Here is a 21,469-nt window from a genome sequence, read left to right as displayed (position 1 = left end):
TTTTTTTTAATTCATGTGTAGACATGACTGGAGCACACCCAGAAACACTACCTGCAGGACAGAGTTGTGAAACAGTTTCTCTCGACTTTAAAGCCTCCTTCTGTTTCAGACATTCCTTTTGGTATCTTTGAACAGCTTCTGCTGCTTGTAAAAATACAAGCCCCTTCTTCCGACGTTTTCTGAGGCCACAAATCATTTCCACTACAAGATATCGGTACTTTTTTTTTTGTTCTTGTTGAATTTGTTTACCATTTGTTTTCTTTTAAAGACCCGTTTCTGTTTTAAACAAATGACTCAGACGAAGAACGCTCATCGGGTTGTGAAGGAAGCAGATTTTGTCGCTGAAATGTTTGCCGGCAGTAAATCATCCACTCGATCAAGTCGGATGCGAGCGTTCAGAACGCCGTGATTAATCCGATACAAAGCGCCGCCGTTGTAGCGCTAAAACGGCTCCGCGTTATTCATTACCTGTATGAATCTATCACGCGTCTGGATTGAATTATCGCCTCTCATGGCGCGTCCTGCCGCCTATTAATCTCAGCTGTGCGTTTTTGTAGACTTCTAATAGACGTTTGTCGGCGCTCTGGAACGGTATCAGTTGTTGTTGTTGTGTTGGTGAAGGCCGATGCTATTGGGACGCCTCCTTCCTCCTCCTTCCTCCTCCGTATGCATCATTATTGTTTCGTATTAGTTAGCGCTGCAATTCCACGTCCATCCACAGAGGGCGCTGGTTAGACAAAGCTGGAGGATGTATGTTTATATATAAGCTCCTCTTTGCTGTTTTTGTTATCAACGGTGTGACCTTGCGGAGGGATACGAACAGAGAGCCCTTTCACGCCGGCGCACCTTTATTTTTGAATCGCGGAATAAAAGCCGCTCTTCAACGATCTCATGAGCTATTCCCGATGTTTCTGGCCTTCTATCTCCCTTCCATGTTTAATAGCCGCTTTAGAAAAAACACCTTTTGTTGTTCCTCTGGGGTGCATGCGCTGGCCAGCGACGACAAAAAAGAAGCCACAAAAATACCCACATGTTTACAACTGCTTTCATGTCTGTAGTTTGTAGGGACAATGAATCGCTCGTTCACATTCCTCAGGTGAAGGCGTCGAGAGGTAGCGTCACTCGATCCTTAACGGGGGGGACGGAGACGGCCTTTGAAGGCGTCGTCTTTTACCTGTTTAAACGCTCTAACCTCGTGCTCCTCACCTCTTTAAACGGCGCTAAACGTGGGGCTTTTGGTAACCTTAGAAAGCCGGGGCGAGGAAAAATCTGCCTAATTAAGATTGAATAGAAGAGAGCAAAAACAGATCGTAGCCGAGGAGGGCAGTGAAGGGTAGAGGAGAGGATTACAGGAGGCTGTTTCCTCCTCCTCGTTGTTCAGTTCCTCAGGATTTGCACCCCTCCTTGGACTTGGTGGGAGGATGTGTTCTCTAGCAGGGGTGACCTGGCTCTGCTCTCTCATTGATGTGTGTAATGAAGGCCTGTGTCTGAATAATCCCATTAGGTGGTCAGATTAAAACCTGAGCTGATATTTGAGACTGTGCCCGGCACCGCTTTAGAAATTGGAGAGCTTTGCTGCCGGCCCTGGGAGGAAGAGCGGCTGAGGAGAGGCGGCGGCGGCGGCTTCGTTTGGGAGGTCTCTTCCTTCTTGGACTGATAGAGCGCCATTGTAATTAAAGCGGTAGCCTCTTAGCTCAGAGATTTAGCATTTCCACTGAAGAGCGGTTCTAATCAGGTGCTTTGATTCAACAGTTCGGGGCGATGATTTGACGAAGCTTACGCGTCTCTCTCATGTGTCGCATGATGAGGATCGCTGCTGCTGCTTCTTGCATTAAAGTCCTGATTTGATTGTGTCTGAGAGGAGCTGGATAGTTTAACATCTCCAAGGAGCACAAAACAGGTTTGGTGAGATAACACCGGCAGTTATTGTCTTTCATATCCCACACAACAGTGGTGGCTGCTTTGTGCTTTATTATGTATATGTAAACTTCAATTTAAACCCCGGTTCGTGAGAGTGAGCCGCACTTAATTCCTTACATGGTGTCATTTGTTGATGTATTCGTGTAAGCGTCGGTCAAATCAGACGCCTTTGTGCTGCCGATTACATGACGGTGCGTCATAAAAGGCCTGGAACAAAGCCGCGCAACACTCGTCACCGTGTCGGAGGCGGATGGAGTTGCACAGGTAGCATGAAAAAGCAGTAAATCTCATCGGTGTGTCTGACTTGTCTTAGCTTGTTGCCTACTGTACATTCTCCCGTCGCTGTTTTGTTCTGCCGTGTTCCTCCGCCACGCCGTTCCCTCAGTCGAACTCCGTTGTTTCTCTCCCCGACCTTCCTGTTGAGGATTCGCCGTTCAGGCATTAAAGTCAAACGTGCTCCGCTACCTGAGCGCCTCCAGGCTTTGATCGTGTTTAAGATAACAGTCTCTCCTGTGTGTGCTCCGAGGAGCTTTGCATGTCTTTCCTTTTTTTGGTTTCATGTAGAGGACGTCGGTGTTACTGTGCCTTTTTTCCTGCTTCTATAAAATGGTGGACTGAAGGCTTCCAGTTCCTCATGTGGGTTTAACATATCAGTAAACACACTCAATCCCAGCCTTCAGACTCTCGCTGGCATCTCAGTTATTGCCTCTAACAGGCCATTAGTCGTATTCGCTGTGTTCTGGATTAGAGCTGTGACTCTTTTGATGATAATCTTCTCTTTTCTCCACTGTCCTGACTGAATTATACATATATCTATCTTTCTCTTGGAAGCATATGCTGTTTCTCGCTGTGTGCTCTGCTGCCTGAATGGAAGAGCTTCATGTTTTTAGCAGCTCGCTCGATGCATTGTGGCTGCTTGGCTGATGATAATCATGTCTGGCAGCGCTCTTTCATTTCATTACCACCACGCTGACGATGAAGATGTCATGTTGCACTGCTCCACGCCGGACCGGAGCTGCAGCGTGGCGTATGTTCGCTCTGACTTGTCTGAAAGTTGAATTTACTAACCGAAAGCTCGCATTAATTAATTCTTTTGCTTATTAAATTGTTTAATTTTTTCCTTCCAAACAGAAGAAACGCTGGTTAGTGCATGCTGGTTCACTTTAATACTCTACTCTTTGATGGTTTCGTGTGCTGGACTGGCTGTTTGATTTCATTCGCTCTGAAACTGCATGCGACTGTTGGAGCCTCGCCACAATAAAGGCTCCTGTGGGTGGGGTTGGGGGGTCGTCGTGGGTCCTTCCTTTCCCCTCTGCTTTTCCGTCCTTGTCTCCCTTACTTCATCTTTCCTTAAAAAAAAAAATCTGCACCTGCACAAACGCACCTCCTCCCACCAGAGCACTGACACACTCCCTTCCATCTGTCTTTTCCTACCCAGAAATCCCTAACAACCAGCAACCTGAGGACGGTGGGATCCCACAGGTGCAGCACAATGCCGGCGCCGCCATCGGGGGCGCCGTGGGGGGAGTTGCCCTGTTGGGCGTGGCGGCCATACTGCTCTTCGTATTCCTGCGCCGCCGCCAGCGCACCTTCAAGGGCGACTACAGCACCAAGAAACACGTGTTCGGAAACGGCTACAGCAAGGCCGGCGGCCTGCCCGCTCACCCGCCCATCCCCAAGAACCTGCAGTACCCGGACGACTCGGACGACGAGAAGAAGCCCGCCCAGATCGGCAGCACCGGCGGCTTCGAGGCCGGCGAGCGCGATTTTGACGCCGAAGCGGAGGACCTGAAGAGGCCCTATTTCACTGTGGACGAAGGGGAGAGCCGAGATTATGACGAGCGGACTCTGGCCTTCCAGTACGACCCCGAACCTGAAATAGCCGACGATATGATCTCTCAAACCGACGGCTCTGTCATTTCTAAGAAAGAGTGGTATGTGTAGTGGCATGCAAAACAACCAAACCAAACAGCCCCCTGTCCCACCACCACCACCACCACCACCTGCATCTCCACCGCACCCTTCACCTCCATCCACCACCACCCCCTCCTCCCATCTGTCAAACTGCACCGTCACTCCTCTTTTGGTCAAACCTAGTTACCCCCCCCACTCCTGACTTCCTCCCCATATCAAACCACCCATCCAACTAATCTCAATTAGAAAAATCAAGCGTCTATTTAAAGTGCTAGCAACATCAAACTTCTCAACACGACAGCATTGGTGTCCGTTCCATCGGGTGAATGGGCAAAGAGTACAAACTTAAGGTATGTAAACGGACTCACTTACCCGCCAGACTAGCAGGGAGGTGATTGGTTGATTGATACTGGTGTATTCTTCTTTATTTTGTGTGTAATTTTTTTTTTTTAATTTTTTCATGTTAGAAATGTATTAAATGTATAAAAAGAGACGGCAGGTTGAGGTTTTTGCTGAGCACATTTGTGAAAGTCCTACACTGGATGTACGATTCTGTTATTTTTTTTACGATGCCTTTTTTTTTTGTTTTTTGTATGATTTCTTTTTTTTTTTAAATGAGCAGAGAGTTAAATGTGTGACATAATTACAGGTGGGGTTTCTACGTGTTCGTGGCTGTGTGGTCAAATGTTTTAGAGAAAGAAAGATATAGAAAAAAAAAAAAAAGACGTGCATCATTTCTCCTGTTTCTCAGTGGGGGCGGAGCGTACGAGGAATTACCCATTTTGGTTTAAAAAAAAAAGCAGATTGCTGTTTTCCAAAGACGTGTTCATTCACGATTCGCGTCTTTACCGAGAGAGCGGGAGGGAGTCGGTGTACTGAGCTGTGTGGACACGACGGATCCAGTGTTTGTTTTTTTTAAACTAAATTTCACACATGCCCTTATCAGCCAAAGCAAAATAGCGCGGCAGAGAAGGGCTGCAATTTTATCACTCACAATAATTTCAAGTTTTCAGTGGTACATCGCAATCATGTCCGGGGAGAAAAAAAAAACCATTTTGGTCGCAGGGAAAACCTCTAATAATGCTCTGAAATGTCATGATTGTCACTTGACTTGAACAGGTCGAGCCTGTGTACACGACATCTTACCACTATGATGAAATGTCTGTTATTTGTGTTATCTCGTGTTTTCTTTTTCTATCAAACGTGTCTTGAGGAATTCCACCCAACAATGACTCTCCTTGTAATTGTGACTGTGTTGCTCGAAGAATCTGGCGTACGTCGACAGCGTTTTCTCTGAGGGAGTCATCCATGGACACAAAAGGACACAGATAGGAAAAACCGATGCTTTTTATGTACAGAGGTTTTAAACATGTAAAGGGAATTGAAAACAAAAAATGATGGTGGCCATGCTGGAGTATAATAAGTCACCTGCTGCTTTCATGGATGTTTTTTATTTCTTTCTTTTAAAAAAAAAACAGATTTTCCAGTCGTTTCTTTTTCTTTTTTTGGGGGTGATTTTAAAGTTTTTTTTCCTTTAATGTTGGCATCTGAATCTGCTCGCTGGGGTAAAAAAGTGGCCCCGTTGGCAGGCGTTTTATAAATATATAGATATCTGTTTTTAAAAATTGCTGTTAACAAGTGCCAGTGGATGCTAGCATAGCAAATGACTCGTTTCTGTCCTCGGCACCGAGGCCCATTACACAATCACCGAAATGCATTTGCTTCAAAAAAAAACAAAAAAGAAAAGCCAAAAAAAAAAAAAAAGCAAAAAAAAAAATAAAAGCTCAATGTGAAAAATCGGATATAGCAGAAGCATCGGAGTAAATCTGTGGATGTAAACGACATATCTGACTGGCTCTGAACAATATAAATACTGTATTAAGCCTTATTTTATGCATGTTCTTTGTGTGGGAGTGGAAGTGCATATGTTGCTATTTTTTCTATCAATTCCAGCGTGTTTGTCCTCATTTTCCAGCTCAAAAGACGACACTTTGTGAGCGTCGTCAGTATTGACAGAGGTATGAGTTTGTGGGCGCACAGTACCCAGTAACAATATCGCAGTTAACACACAAAAAGGTATATAAATATACATATATATAAATATATATATTAATAAAGATGAAAAAAAAAGAGAAAAAAAAAACATCTCCGTGGGAGCAGATCTCTCTGCCGCCTGGAGATGTGAATGTTTTACGGTCCATGCTTGTCTACTGTATGTTTTTAGATGAGCATGTTAATCATGAGCCTCAAAACTATATCGTATTTTCAAAAATTAGCATCACAAAGTGGGAAATATCATGTTCTTATTAAAAAGTCTCTTGCTCTCCGTTTCCTTTTTTAGAGAGATTCATTTGCTGCAGCCTTATTTTCGTCGCATGTGTCGCGATAGGGAGGAGACTAAATGACGGGGCGGGGGAGGGGCGTGGCTACTTCCAGCGCGCGAAAGCAACTTGCGATTTTTTGTAGTTTTAATCGTTTAATCGCCCCGCAGTGCGCGCGGCTTCGCGGTAGCTTCTCAGTTTTTATACCGTCGCGGCATAACGACACAAAACATATGAATTGTTACCTTCGGTTCTCAGTGCCTATCGAAGTCGGGAGACGTCGTCCGAGCGGTCGCCGCTTCATCGTTTTAAGTTATTCGGAATAACGGAGTGAGTGATGGCGGGACGGAACACGGGCTGCAGAGCATCTATCAGATGAAATGATGGTTGTTTACTCGCGGGGAGTTTTGAGTTAGTACGGCGGGGACGTTATTCACCCTCCCTGGCTCCGGCTCGGTACTAACTAATATATCTATACTTGATCTATAAATCAGCTGATCTCTTTAAAAGCTGCATCCATCACCGCTTTGAGGTCGGCTAAACTCGAGCGGTTGGGCGGGGGGGTTCGTCGTCGTCCTCGCTTCTCGCGGCTTTGGTTGCTGATTTTTTCTAAGCACAACAATTGAAATCCGGTGGAGAGATATTGTACATCACGATTATACCCCCCTTTCCCCTCTTTTCAAAGCACAAGGTTTCATTTGACCATTTTCTGCATCCATCATGGAACCACTGCCACACTTTGCTTCTCAAGACATGTGGGAGAGAAAGAGAAAAAAAGCCTTTTGAGTCCGGTAGATGTAAACATTGTCTTCACGTTGTCGGGGTGTTATGAGTTTCTATTTTGTAATACTGACTGTAACTTCATTCCATCCTAATCTACTTTTTTGTATTCAGTATGTTCAACATTCCACTGTAAATACTGTACATAAGGTTGAGATTATAGTGGGGGTTTATTTAGGGACAACTGTGTTAGGGACCCTGTTCTGTAAAAAAAAAAAATATACCTATTTTGACTGCAAACACGGAGACTCGATGATGGCTAGATGAAGTTGACGCATAGCTTATTTCCAAAGTCCCACCTTTAAAAAAAAAAAAAAAAAAGCTCCTCTAGTACGTTTTTAATATGCCGGTAGTGGCTTCACTGTCATACGGAGAGGGCGACGCATACGGTTTGTCGGTTTTAATGTTATTGAAAGAAACTCGAAACGGAGAGAAATTGTCTGTATGCAGCCATGTGAATGTATATTTCTGAGGGTGTTACAAAAAAAAAGGCAAAAAAAAAAACAAACAAATCTCTTGTTCAATTGTGATGACCCAGTGAAGTAACTTGTATTTGTTTTACGCATTAAATGAGTTCAGTAGTCAACAACGTTCTGTCCCAGTTCACTGATTGGATAGATGTGTGTTATCGGATTGAATATGGTTCATGTCGGCATTTTCTTATCACTGTGTGTTGATTTTTTGTAAATGCAGCTTTTTTTTTCCTCCTTCCTCCTTCCTCCTCCAAGTATCAGTAATGTATGTCGCCTCATACAAGTGCTTATTTGAATTTTTATTTGATTTTTTTTTTTTATTATTATTATCTTGTGAGCCTTAAATGTAAAAAAAAAAAGTTCTGCAAATAAACAACAAATGATCTGATTGAACAAAGACGGACCCGTGACGTCGCTCTAAACTCTTTGTGGTCGAATCTCCAGCCGTTAGCAGATCCACGGCGGCGCTACAGCAGGAGGATTCCCGTTGGATGTAGCCGCAGTTGCCTCCATTGTTTGCTCCATTTTTTTTTTTTTTTTTGGGAAAACTGACCATAAAAATGAATCAACAAAACCAAATAATACCATCACGCCGTCTCCACTGCGCTGGTTTTTGGTGTCGGTACAGCTTCCGCCACTGAGAAAAAGTTGAAAGGGTCACGGTTTAGTGTAGATCATTTCATATGAGGCTAGAATAAGAGAGATAAAAGGATACATACAGTATATAACAAGACTCTTTGATGGTTATCGCTGTAGCTTTTGGTGTTTTTTTTTTTCTCTTCCCTCCTTTACTTTAATTGGAGAGTAAAAACTGTCAGGCAGATGCTGATATTGAGTTCAGTGCTTAATGAAGCTACAGTGATATGATGAGAGAGGCCCAGTGTAGAGCCAGACAGATCTGTCTCAGACTGTGGGACTCAAGTGCAGACATCTGCACCGTGCACATTAAGAACAGCCCAGAGTTTGCAGCTGTTGCCATCCATTTGCTAAAAGAGCCTTTTGTAGCCCAAGGGGCTTTGATGGCACATAGGCTTTTAACATGCATGGCCGTCTCGTTTTTTTTTTTTTTTCTCTCCTCCTAACAGAGCCGCGAGTGGAATTCTACAACATTTCCTCTATCAAAGTACTTTTAGGATGAAATATGGCTGGATTTTTGTCTTTAAAAAACTGTTCCTCATGGGCCCTAAATTCAAAAGCGAGTTTGCTGAAGCACCTCGTACGGTATGTGATGCCACCTCCATTCAACGCAGTGTGAAATCAGAGAATACAAATTACGTAGTATTAAAGACTACAATGCCTATAGTGAGAAATGATCTGACAGTGCCTGCCGTGGTTTATGTAGATTAGTGTTTTTTATGCTTTTTTTTAAATAATTTTGCTATTTTATGGTGCTAATAAGTTCAGACAAGTATTGTATTTGAAGCTGAATACGTCTCCGGTACTTCAATGCAGCCCCATGAGTTGATGAGTTTTTTTTTACACTTTTTTTCTGGTGAATCATTTCTGCCTTTCAATCTGCAGCTTCTTTGAGGAGTCGGTTTAATTTTATAGGCCCACGACTAAAACTCTGGATTGGACATTTTGCAAGAAGAAACTTGTGAATTGTTGAGCTGCCAATAAGCCAAGAATTGAGGGGAGTAAAAAAAAAAAAGAACATTATCAATCCGAATGACTTGAGGAAAGCACACAGACAGCCAATAGCACGAGTCATTAAACTGTAGTGATTAAATGGTTAATGGACATGGTGTATGCACAAGCAATTCATTGGGCTGGATGCAGGAGGGGAGGTTTCCTCATCGATCGCTTAGTTTTGTAGCTCGGAGGCCGGTTTGTAAACAGAAAAGCTGCGTTAGAGGGTAAAAAATATGTGATTTCTTCAAATGACTGTGTCTCTATAGAATCTATATTCAGTGGACTCTGCTGTGTAAGTCGCATTATGAAATGTTCTCTCATTAAATATTCTCATTGTTATCAAAAAAAAAGAAAAGACCCAGCGACCTTACCTGTGTCACAGGAAAAAAAAAACAACAACAAAAAAAACAAAGTGCATTGTTCTGTCACCACAGTTTGTCTTTCTAATAACCTTTTTATTTTTTGGGATAAACAAATTGTTCATGGCTTCTAGAGATCTGTTTTTGTTATTGTTTGTTTTTTGCTCTTGTTTTCTACCTGTTATCAATGTGTACACTCTGAGGTTACATTGGGGTTGTCCATAATAAAAAAAAAAAACAAACCAACAGCTGTGTTACCGTAAAGGACGCTTTTGCTCTCAACATTTACCTCCGACGCGCTAAATGGCTAACGGTCCGCTAACACACAGCCTTCAGTCAGCTCATCCGTCACATGGGTTTGTAATTACGTTTTCACAAGTGGCTGCAAAATGGTAATGTGCTGGAGATGTGTTAAAAGAGAAGACGTGTGCGATATTAAAGTTCAGGAAGGAAGCAGGTTAATGTGCTCTGAAGTGACTCGAGACTGAAGTGAACACGCTGAGAGCGGGGTCGTCTGCTGGTCGACCATTAGCGTGTTGCTGTGTTTTACCATCGGTCACTGAACACAACACGCTCTGATAGGACTGTTGAAGGTTTTTCTGATCAGAACCCTTGAAAGCAACGTTCAGGAATTTAGATTTGGTGCCATCCAGCCTATAGTTGTTGAGACGGTGGACATCCAGACACTGGACTGGACAAACATCGTCTACTGGTGTTTGACGAAAGTGCATCACTCCTACATGTTGTAACTGTGGTCGGTAACAACGTGCATATTTGCCGCCTAGCATTGCATCAGCTGTTACTTTCAAGATTCAGGAGTTTGAACCGATGCTCGTACAGACTGTTCCTCAAGGCTGTGCAATAACAATAAGACATGATGAAAGAACGTTCTTTAAAAACCTTCATAAAGAAAAATCATCATAAATAATAAGATTTTAAAGCTAAAGTTCAGGTATGCATGAGTGCCTGTATGTGTGTGTTCATACACTGATATGCTATGTTCATATTTACATGAGCTGTCAGGTGTCACTCCTGAGTTTTAAACGTAAAATAATAAACTTCAGGGCATCATAAATGTCATGTTTACCAAAACCGTTTCATAAGAACTGCAAATTATTACTTAGCTTTTGCTTTAACTGTTAATTTTAATCCATCCATCATCTATACACCGCTTAATCCTCACTGGGGTCATGGGGGGCTGGAGTCTATCCCAGCACCCTGGACAGGTCACCAGTCTATCACAGGGCTACACTTAGAGACAGACAACCAAGCACACTCACATTCACACCTACAGACAATTTAGAATCACCAACTAACCTCAACATGTTTTTGGAGGAAGCCGGAGAACCTGTAGAGAACCCACACTGCACGGGGAGAACATGCAAACTCCACGCAGAAAGATCCGTGGTGTCCTCACAGGTGACCTTCTAGCTGCGAGGCAACGATGCTAACCACTGAGCCACCTTGCAGCCCAATTTTAATATCTATCTAGTTCATATGTGCGATTAATGTAACACAACATCATGTATCAAGATTAGAGATATGAAACTCCACAGTGATGCATTTTTTAAACCCCATAGTAATGCCACCTTGTTCAAATTATCTTCCATTTCTACAATCGTTTGCAGTCAAAAGTGTTATGTTTGCCCCCGGTGTGAGTCACCTGGTGCCACCACGTGAAGCACGAGTGTTGCTGCTATTCTTGCCTCCAGCTTATTATGCAGCTACATGTTATAGCACACCACAGGGTCGACTCTAACGGACACCTACCCAGCAATCAGGAACCTGCGCGCATGGCGTGATGCTTAAGCAGCTGCACCAATTAATGCAGTAATATGCTACAGTGATGCGGCCTAAATGGGTAGCAATGTGTTGCTATGCTGTACTGTACGCCGCTGCCTAAACATAGCAGGGAGCATGTGCAGCAAATGTATAACACAAGATACACAATGCCAGCTGTATAATTACAGTATTTCTGATAGGGTGCTAGTTTTGGACGCTTTGCTGCATTGACCACAAACCTATAATAACCAGAAGTTTAAAGCAACTTTTAAATGTTTTTTTGTGTTCTCAGGAGCTTACAAATCCTGAAGAGTTCCACCATCGTTTATGTAAAACAAAAACATCTAATATCCATACTGCTGCTTTGTCCTGACTCCAAACCAAACTGCAGCTCCGTGATAATCATCAGGAGAGATGCAGCTGATGTTTTCTCTCTGCCTCTTGCGGTATTTTCATTGGTCGTCCGATCTGAAGGTGTCCGGCTCCGCTTTCTGCATTTCCACTCTCGGGTTCGCTGTTTGTGTCTCCTCACATTTTGTCTCTCCGGCAACGAGTGGCGCGACCGGAGCCGACACATGTTTCACTTGGAGCGCCATCCAACGCACGAGGCACATAATTTGTAGACGTTGCTGCTTGCCGTGACCAAAAACCAGAGAAATGAACTGAAAGAAAGACGCGTTCAAATGTCAGACCGAGCTCACGCGGTTCTTTCCATCCGTTTAAAACCGCTCCTGACAACGAGCTGTTTTTTGTTCCACCATCCCGCCGCTGACTGAATGATCACACTGTTGGAAATGAGCAGATCCCAAGTGTCGCACAAACACCTGGCTGCGTCGTTGCCATGTTTAAAGGACATTTTTTCTGTATTTTTAGTCAGAAAACCCAACAGAAACAACAGCATGTGAATCTATCTGTGCATACCTGACACGTCGAGGCAGGCTACTGCGCAGAATAATCAGCCAAGTGACATTTTTTTGTTTTGTTTTTTTACATTTTTTTCCTGCTTCCTGATGTGCATCATGTCGCGGCTCACCCTTCTGTTCGCCCTGTGGGACGTGTTCGCTACCTCGCGCCTCCTCTGGCGCTCATGAATCTCTAGCTGTCATCTCAGAGTGAAGAGCATAAATTCATGCCACTCCAGCTCCCCGGGCCGAACCGGCCAGCCGGTGGACTCCCATCAGAAACAATGACATCATCCCTCCTCCGAAGACGCCGCCGCCCGCCACTGCTGCTTCTTGGATTTAAAACCACGTCCCAGGGGTGTTTTATCTCCACAGTCTCCACTCGGGTGCACCATCCGTGGGAACTTAATAGAAGAGTGCAAGCAGCTTTAAAGCACCCCCAGACGTAAAACAAAAAAAAAAAGGAGAGATGAACAAAAGGCTCCTACAACAAAGATTAGAATCCAGTGGGAATCGTAACCTTTCCCCATACTTTACCCTCCGTAACCTGAAACAAATTACTGACTTCAAAACCACACATGTCAACAAAACCACATCTAATACGGCATTTAGTGGTAAGCAAACTATGAAGATGCTCTAAAAATAGCCCGGTTTCAAATCATTCGGATCGTATAACACACCATGTACAATTTTTTTAAAAATCCAAACCATTATTCTTTCAACAGTTTTTTATTTCTCAAAGAGTTGACTAACGTAAACACAGATCAATGCTTTTCTCTCCCCTTCTGTGAATCTGTCAGAACTGAGCACATCACAAAATCAGTCACAGAGCGCACAACTCCATTGATCATCTACAAACCCAAAAAAAAAAAAAAGATTTGTTCCCAGATGAGGGGCTTTTATGCTGTACATCGACTCCTCCTGACACTCCTCCTGTTATTTATATCCCTCTTTAATTCTTCAGAGGCCTCGCTAAGTACGTTACAGTGGAGGAGCGGCGACACGTTTTCCAATTTGTTGCCCATTGTGCCGAATGTTTTGTGACATTGTTTGGCTTTTGTCTGATGGAACATGTCTCACATACGACCTGATCGATTGGGCACGGAGTTTACGCCCCGCTGACAGACAGAACGAGTCAATTCTATTTCCAGAAAATGTGAAATTGTAATGAATTGGCAATTATTTGGATTAACCCAGGATCAATCTGCTGAAATTATTATTGCCTATTATTTTGTAAATGAGACGGCTCATAAACAAACCGCTCGGATCCCATGAATAAATTTGTCGGCGTCTTGAGGGAGGCTCGGGGTTGGCTGCCGCAGACACAGCGGCCCCCCTTTCGCCTTTTTTTTTTTCACGCCCTCTTCCCATTTTCAGAGCCGGCCACGGCTCGAGCAGCTCTGCCATCCAGCTGCGCATTAGCGTTCTCCAATTAAACTCAGCCATCCCGGAGCAGAACGAAAGGCCTAAACCCTCTGGTGAGAAAAGTGCTGACAACCCTCATCTACAAAGACCTGCTGGGAATACTGTGTCCCTGTGACCATTTACCCAGAAGTCTCAGAAGTTGTGTGTGTGTGTGGATTTAAAGCAGAGAGGCAGAGAGTTAGTGTGCATACCCTTCATCTCTTTGTTGACCGATGCTTTTTGCTGCACTCAGCCCCGACTGACCTCAGACACACAATAACCCTTGAATTACAGTTTTTTTTATTTTTTCATGTGCAGGGCCGCACATTTTTTTTTTGATTTCACCCAGAAAATGTGTGAAGGAATTTGTTTTCTGTGCATATGTGTGTTTGATTGGAGGCTTGTCTTGTCATAGGATGAAATTAAAAATCGCTTTTGACTCCCTGATGGTTGGTAATCAGATTTTTACTGGCATTCTCAGTGGAGATTTCCAGAGACGGGGCGTGGCACCAGGAACAGAAAGACAATGTGAATGCAAATAGGCACAATGAAGTCCAGGTACAGATTGTTCCTCGTTGGTTTCAATGATTTAAAACACGCTTTTTCTTCTTCACCAGCCCTTCAATAGATTGCTCAGTAAAGACACCGTTCTCTCAGAGCATACGTTTAGCAATTAAACAGCACTACTAATGACCTATTTGCACTATTATTAGCTAAAAGCAGATGTAGTCGGTGCTAATGGGTTCTCCTGTACGATGCCGAGAGGAGGCAGGATATTAAGAGATAACATATCAGCATGCTCCTCGTCACCTCCGTTCCTCCTTAAGAATTTAGTAAATTATCAATACGTGCATTCTTTCTTCAACAGAGAGAGAGAAAAAAAAAACCTAATTAGGTCTCTCTCTGCAGTCTGTATTGACATGCATCTATGAATTCTATCCTCAGGCTGAAACCCAGATCTCAGCCAGTGTCCTTGGTGATCATCATGCATGAGTCCGCCGCTCTCACCGGGAGAGAAAAAGCTTCGGAGGATGAGTCAAATCTCACTCAGCATCATTATGTCGGTTGAAATTAAAAATTTCCCCGTCCCCCAGACGCCGAGCTCTGCCACGAAATGAACCTTCACCTGTTAAGAATCGGCGGACTGTAGGGAGAGCTCTCCACAGTCGGAATGATTCATCAACCCAGTTACCACAGAGCTCCAGCATCTGACAAATGGAACAAATGGGGTAAATTAAGAATCCAGTGTCTCCCACCCCCACACTCTCTTGCCTGACTATTGACTCTCACAGCTTTATCAGTGTGCATTAGTGTCAGTGCCAGTCTACATTTAGAGTAACTGTGCCAGAGGAGGCAGCCCATCAGTGTGTACAGGCATGTCTGTCGTCATGCACAGCCAATGACCCTTTGTCAGAAACGCTTCTCGTCAGCCGAGCCACCGGGCCGAGGCTCTACTGTCCACACACACACAGGCCGTCCTGGCGCTCAAAATAAATAAAAGTCACGGGTGAATAAATTAAAAGCTGTGAACCTGCCCAGGTACTATTTTTTTATGTCCATCTGGATGGATTCAGGGCTGCAAGGTGGTGCAGTTGGTAGCACTGTTGCCTCATAGCAAGAAGGATGCCGGTTCGCGTCCCGGTGGGGGCACCGGAATCTGTCTCCGTGGAGTTTGCATGTTCTCCCCGTGCAGTGTGGGTTCTCTTCGGGTTCTCCGGCTTCCTCCCACACAGTCCAAAAACATGTTGAGGTTAATTGGTGATTGTAAATTGTCTGTAGGTGTGAATGTGAGTGTGCTTGGTTGTCTGTTTCTAAGTGTAGCCCTGTGATAGACTGGTTACCTGTCCAGGGTGTCTCCTGCCTTCGCCCTAAGTCAGCTGGGATAGACTCCAGCCCCCCATGACCCTAATGAGGATTAAGCGGTGTATAGATAATGGATGGATGGATGGATTCATACAAGTGACCCCAGCACTGGGTTCAACAGAAGTCCCCCAAAAATCCAAATTAAATTGGATCCTCATTTTTCTTACCTCTACTTTGGCTCTTCTTTATTGTAATGCACCACACAATGCCGTCTGCACTTCACACAACTTCTCAATTTTGATGTTTTCAAAAAAAAAAAAAAAAGTCCACACACTTACCTCTGGCGGACAATGTTCCCATCACAGCCCAAAGTCCCTCAAAATGTGGACGGTGCCAATTAAAATGTAGATGTGATTAGCTGTTAAAAGAGCAGCACTTTTTCCTTTTTCTTTTTTTTTTTTTTTTGCTCCCCACAGCTGAAAATGAGACAGACACACAGAGAGATGTGGAGGAAAAGCAGCGGTGGGATCTGATTGTATGCCAGGAGGGACACGGGCAGGTAGCTGCAGCGCCGGCCGACTAAACCACTCAATTATCGCCGGGCAGCAGAGGTCATCAGAGAATATTTAATTGAGTCCAAAGTTCTACATCTTACACCGCTTCATGTCTCGGGGAATCTGTAGCTGTGGACTTGTGGGCTTTGACCCCTAAACTCCGGTGTTTGAAGGCTGGGAATTAATGCTAACCAAAAAAAAGTCTCCTAATCTGCTACAAATGCATATGCAGAAGCCGGCCATTGATTAGATTACAGTGCTATTTGCAACTCCATCTTTGAAAAGCTGATCCGTGCAAAAAAATGCAAACAAACTAACTGATCCTCGCAACACAGCCAGTCGCGACTAATTCCCCTGAAGTCTCGTGGCCAGTTGCCATGACGAGTCACAACCAATTAGTTGCCTCGGGGGGATTGGCTTCCTCCAAGCAGCAGGTTTCAATACCCGAACCTGAGGTCAGTCACTGAGCCCACATCAGCAGAGCCGGTGCTGCTTTGTTCTGTGAACGTGTCAGTGGTGTTAAAATCGCCACATTAAAAAAAAAAAAGGGACTATTTTAGCAGCTTGCAAAAGGATTTCTCTGTTAAACATTATAGCAGGAAGTGATGAGACGTTCTTAGCATGATGTCATGGAGGGCTACACAATCCAAATCAACCTACATGAGTGTTGCAGCAACATCTTCCATTAGTGTGTTCCTATCTGCCACCTCTATGACTGTTTGGCAGCTGGACTACTTGGGTAAGTTAGCTGTTGACTGATGAGATCTCAAGTGCATTTGGCAGCTGAACAACTGAGAGAGGTGGAATCGAAAGCCAAGTTTATGGTTCATCCAGGGGTAGCTACTTAGAGGGTCCATTCTGATTTCTTGTGCATTTTCACAACACTGGATGGAAATTTCTCCCATGATCAGACCATGTTGGGCTTATAGTGTATCTACAAGTCTCTGCAATAACTGCTTCACTTATCTGAAGTATTGTTGTAGATGGTGCGCCAACCACAACAACTTAGTGTTGCAGAAACACCTTCCACCAGCATGCTCCTGTCTACCACCTCTATGATTTTTTGGGTTTGGCAGCTGAACTTTGTTAAGCTCCGCGATGCACCTGACAGCTGACTGCGGAATCAAAAGCCAGAGTTGTGGTTCATCCAAAGGTAGCTGTCATTACTAAGAGGCTCCATTTTCATTTTTTAGTGCAGCCTCACAACACTGGATGGCTGTTTCATAGATGATCATGTTGTGCTTAAATTATGTTCACAAATCCCCTCCTGCTTTACTTATCGTGGGGATAAAGGATTCAAAAGCACACACAAGTATTGCAGAGACACCTTCCATTAGCGCGTTCTTATCTGCCAACTCTTGGAATCGTTTGGTAAAGTTTTGGCAGCTCAACTACTTGGTTAAGTTTGCTGTTGACTGGTGGGATCGCTCTTGGCAACTGAACAACTGACAGTTGTGGAATGAAAAGCCAAATTTAAAGTTCGTGCGAGGGTGACTGTAGCTACAGAGAGCGTGTTTTTGGATTTTTAGTGCATCTTTACAACACTGGATGGATGTTTCTTACATTATCAGGGGCTTAAACTATTTTCATAAATCTCTGCAGTAACTACTCATCTCGGGGATAAAGGATTCGAGTATTTAAACGCTTTATTGTCACATGCAGTACAATGAGATTCTTTGTTTGTTGTGTGTCTATCGAATGCTAAGCTAACCTCATAAAGAGAGAAAATGTACAACCTTTGTTGACTGAAAAGCCATCGACTTGATATTTCGCCACCTTTTTTTAAAAAATGTCATCTTCTATCAGCAGCACCAGAAGTCTGCAGGAGGAAACAAGTCAACCACAGATGACCCAATGTGGAGTCGTGTTAGCATCTTTAGCGTAGCTTTGGCAGCGACATGCATTGGCTTTGTGGGGTCCAATCAGAAACACATTAACAAACTGGAAAACAAGTTTTAAAAAAAGACAAATGTTGCTCCTGCTACTGTATCTGGAACCAGTTTGGATCAAAAGAACAAGTCATTTAAGGAAAACACCAACAATCAGCAGCCATACTCTGCGTTTAAGTACATTCTATGTTTCTGTGGTTGATGTGATTCCAACTTATTTCGAGGCTTTAATTTGCTAATCAAAGCTGGAAATGTATTAGAATAATTCAATGCTGGGTATAACTGATGACATGTTTATTTATGTCTGTCGCTCCCTGAAGATGATGAAGGCGTGCGAGGCTGATAATCACTCGGGCCTTTCTCTAAAGAGCTTTGTCGTCTTGTTTTGCTGCGAAGTTGGCAGAAGTCGTGGTCTTCAAACGCATTTCTGATTAATTTTACCACTTGTTGATCTTTATTCATTACTCGCGACGTTTGCTTTGCAGCAGCCTCCCTCTGCGCGCTCGAGTCTTCAAATCACTTTTATTGCTGTTGTACTTTAACCCTGACATGAAGGTTTCCTTTCATATTTTTTTTTTTGAAGACAATCAGGATGCTTAGAAATTTGTTCCTATAAAAGACGACTCATTTAAAGCTCTGATTAGTTTATCCATCACTGTCTGCGAGGTTTGTTTTCCGCCAGATTTACTGTTTGCATCTGACATAGATAACAGCTTTTCTAATTGCATGCAGGGATTCCTCGGCGCTGCTTCGTGCTCACACATCCGTGCTGAGGGCCTCATCCGAGAGGACAAAACAAAAACAGGAATGACTCACTTGACGTGTGCAGGTATCGACAGAAGGACTTCCTGTTCTGTCAAAGGGAAACTTGATACTGTAGTGTTGATTTACCAGGTTTCCCTTCTTCTAATGAATGGCCTTATGGGGGTAAAAAGCTTCCTGTTTGAAGAGGAGGCATTCAGCATCGGCAAAGTGAATGCCTGGCTGATTGCTTCATGAGTAACTTGGCATAATATGTCTCTTGACAAGAAAATGCGCAGGGAAACAAAGCTGCACTTTAAACCTTAAATTAAACAGCACCGCCGCAAAGTCTTAACACACATTCAGGGGCTCCGGTTTCCTCACTCCAGCGCCAAACTGTGTCAGATGTAATTTATTTGTCTTGTCTTTTTTTTTTCTGCTTTTAATAAGACAGATGATTTTCTCCAGGAACCCAGACCGCGCTCGGCGTATATCCTCACCGTAAATATGAAGTATTTGTGGCCTTCATTTATTAAGGAAGGAGGTTCAAGTGTGCACACTGCACGGCTGTGTGTGCTTCTTTTTTTTTTTTTTCCAGTGACAGAATTGAAAGATGTTTTTTCGCGAGTGGCCCTGGGGCCCCAAACTGCGGCGCTACATGTGCTCGTGCCACTAGGAGAAAAAAAAACTCTCAAGTACAGCCCCAACAAAACACATTTATCAGCCGGCTGCGCTGAATGGAACACACTTTATGTGATTTTTTTTATATATGTACTGGCATCTGTGTCAGATTAATGATGAGCAGGGTAACCACCTACAGACTGCCTACTGAGGATCATTAATCACTGCTTCAGATTTAAGAGAAATGATCATTTTTGGAGCTTCATTAGTGGAGAAATTCACCTACAGAAATAATAGGATGCCTTGTATGCTGCTATGAACTTATATCTCTTTAAACATCCTCAGGCGTTTGTTAATATATATTTATTTGCTCTCTTTTGGGGAATTAAAAGAGAAGATTGTTCTTAGCGTCCGTGGGATCAATATGAACCTACAGTTAGCTTCATGTAAACACTCAGAACCTCACTGTTTAACAACAACATCACATATTTAGATATGATTTTGCAGTAATATTGTGGCGAACAGGGACCCGAGCTGGAAGGCAGAGCTTTAGATCTCCGACCGTTTAGCTCTCGGTAGTGACGGAAAAGAATGAGATTGTGGATACAAGCAGCCAAATTGAGTTTCCTCCGCGGGGCGTCTGGGCTCAGCCTTAGAGATATGATGGAAGAGCTTGGACATCCGGAGGGAGCTCGGAGGAGAAGTCGCTGCCGCGGCTGAGGTGCTTCGTGCATCTGATTAAAATGCCTCCTGGGCGCCTTCCAGCTGGGGGGAGACCCGGGGTGGAACCAGAAGTCGCAGGAGGGATTTTTATATCTCATCTGGCCCGGGAACACCTTTGGATCCCCGCAGGAGGAAGTGTTGCTGGGGAGAGGGACGTCTGGGAAGCCCTGGTTCGCCCGCAGCCACCAAGACTCCGGATAAGCAGAAGAAAATGGACGGATGGGCGATTTAATCTGGATAGATATGGAAGTACGATCTCATCTGCTGATCAAAAATGCACCAATGGCAAAAACTAATCGACCTTCCACGCTGTGTAGCCCCCTTACTCACCTCATAGACTTTACATTTTGATGATATCCTAAAAATAGACCTTAAGCTGAGGAGGTTTTACAAAGCAAACCCTTCCATGGATCAGAAGCTCGTAAGGAGAAACCAAAAAGGTCGATCTCCTCCTTTAAACCTTCCATCGCTGAGAGAACCAGACCTGCTCAACCAGAGATCCCAGTGACATATGCATAATAGATGAACAGGAAAACAGCGAGAGACGCTCTAGATTGTGATCCCCTGCAATGAGAGAGAGAAAAAACAAAAAACAGTTTGAGTTCAATAAACTTTATTCATCCCCACAGGCGCAACAGCAGCAAACACATGCTACAGTATCCAGCACTGTATCGGCTGTACACACTGTTCACACACAGCGATACACAACCAAACTATACCCTCCAGTGCAGCAGTAAACGCGGAGCTGTGGGTTGTTGGAAATGGAAATCAGTCAAATTTATTGTTGTGAAATGGAGTTCCAGCTCTTGGGAGTCGATGTTATATTATAGCACATGAGGCAACGTCTGGTTTTGGAGGTTTTTTTCTTCTTCTTCTTATGGTTAAATTGCTAAATCTGATTGCTGTGGTGCAGAGGAGGTGTTGTAGGGATTCTACTTTTTAAAACATATTTTAAGAACATAGGCTGTTTGGACTACAGAGGCCTGCTGCTGTTGACGGGGTCGCAGCTCCTGCAGCGTGTGCAACATCTGCATGCTACCTGGGTTAGCATCGCTTAGCACCGACTGATGCTGCTGCTGCTGCTGCACCACCAGTTTCCTGAAGTCCTGATTGGATGCTCAGTGTCTCACTATCAGCTGTTATCACCATCTGAGCACGTCTCCATAGTAGATAAGATAATGCTTTATTAATCCTGAAGGAAATTCTTGTGTTAGGTAGAAACGCAACAGGATGTAAGCACGACTGAAATACAATAAGGAAACTAAAACAAAGCTAAAATAGACCAGTAAAAAGTAATGATGGCAGTTATACTGAGGTAGTAAATAATTATACACATGATAGTGAAATATTGCACCTGAGAAATTTTATTAAAAGGAATTTTTGGGGGGCTTTTTTGCCTTTATTACATAGGACAGTGGAAAGAGAGACAGGAAAGTGGGGGAAGGGGTTGCAGCAAAGGGCCATGAGTGGGATTCAAACCCATGGGCACTGCATCGGAGACTATAGCCCCTGTAGGTGGGTCACGAGCTCAACCAGTTGAGCTAAAGCAGCAGCCCTAAAATGAAATATTGCACATTATATTGACCATGTGGTACACATGTAGTCAAAGAGTTGCAAATGAAACGGCAATATTGCATCTAAAATAATTACA

The 21,469-nt window shown here is 43.9% G+C and overlaps 1 protein-coding gene and 1 long non-coding RNA gene across 2 annotated transcripts in view; one reads left to right on the top strand and one right to left on the bottom strand.

Moving 5' to 3' along the window:
- nectin1b (nectin cell adhesion molecule 1b) overlaps positions 1 to 7,521 on the top strand; it is a 73,935-nt gene extending 66,414 nt beyond the window's left edge. Inside the window, exon 6 of the mRNA XM_008302286.1 lies at positions 3,359 to 7,521. Within this exon, the coding sequence (XP_008300508.1) occupies positions 3,359 to 3,864 (506 nt within the window). The 3' untranslated portion in view covers positions 3,865 to 7,521. The remainder of the gene's footprint in view (positions 1 to 3,358) is intronic.
- LOC103372604 (uncharacterized) lies at positions 5,769 to 9,978 on the bottom strand. The gene is made up of 2 exons (XR_521007.1): positions 9,441 to 9,978; positions 5,769 to 9,406 (listed from the first exon to the last, which is right to left on the bottom strand). It is a non-coding gene; the product is annotated as an uncharacterized LOC103372604 (long non-coding RNA).
- Between the last annotated feature and the right edge of the window lie 11,491 nt (positions 9,979 to 21,469).

The sequence above is a fragment of the Stegastes partitus genome, unplaced genomic scaffold (assembly GCF_000690725.1).
Source record: "Stegastes partitus isolate 25-593 unplaced genomic scaffold, Stegastes_partitus-1.0.2 Scaffold1788, whole genome shotgun sequence".
NCBI lineage: Eukaryota > Metazoa > Chordata > Actinopteri > Pomacentridae > Stegastes > Stegastes partitus.
The sequence above is the reverse complement of the archived record's forward strand: the minus strand, read 5'-3'. Positions and strand labels throughout refer to the sequence as shown.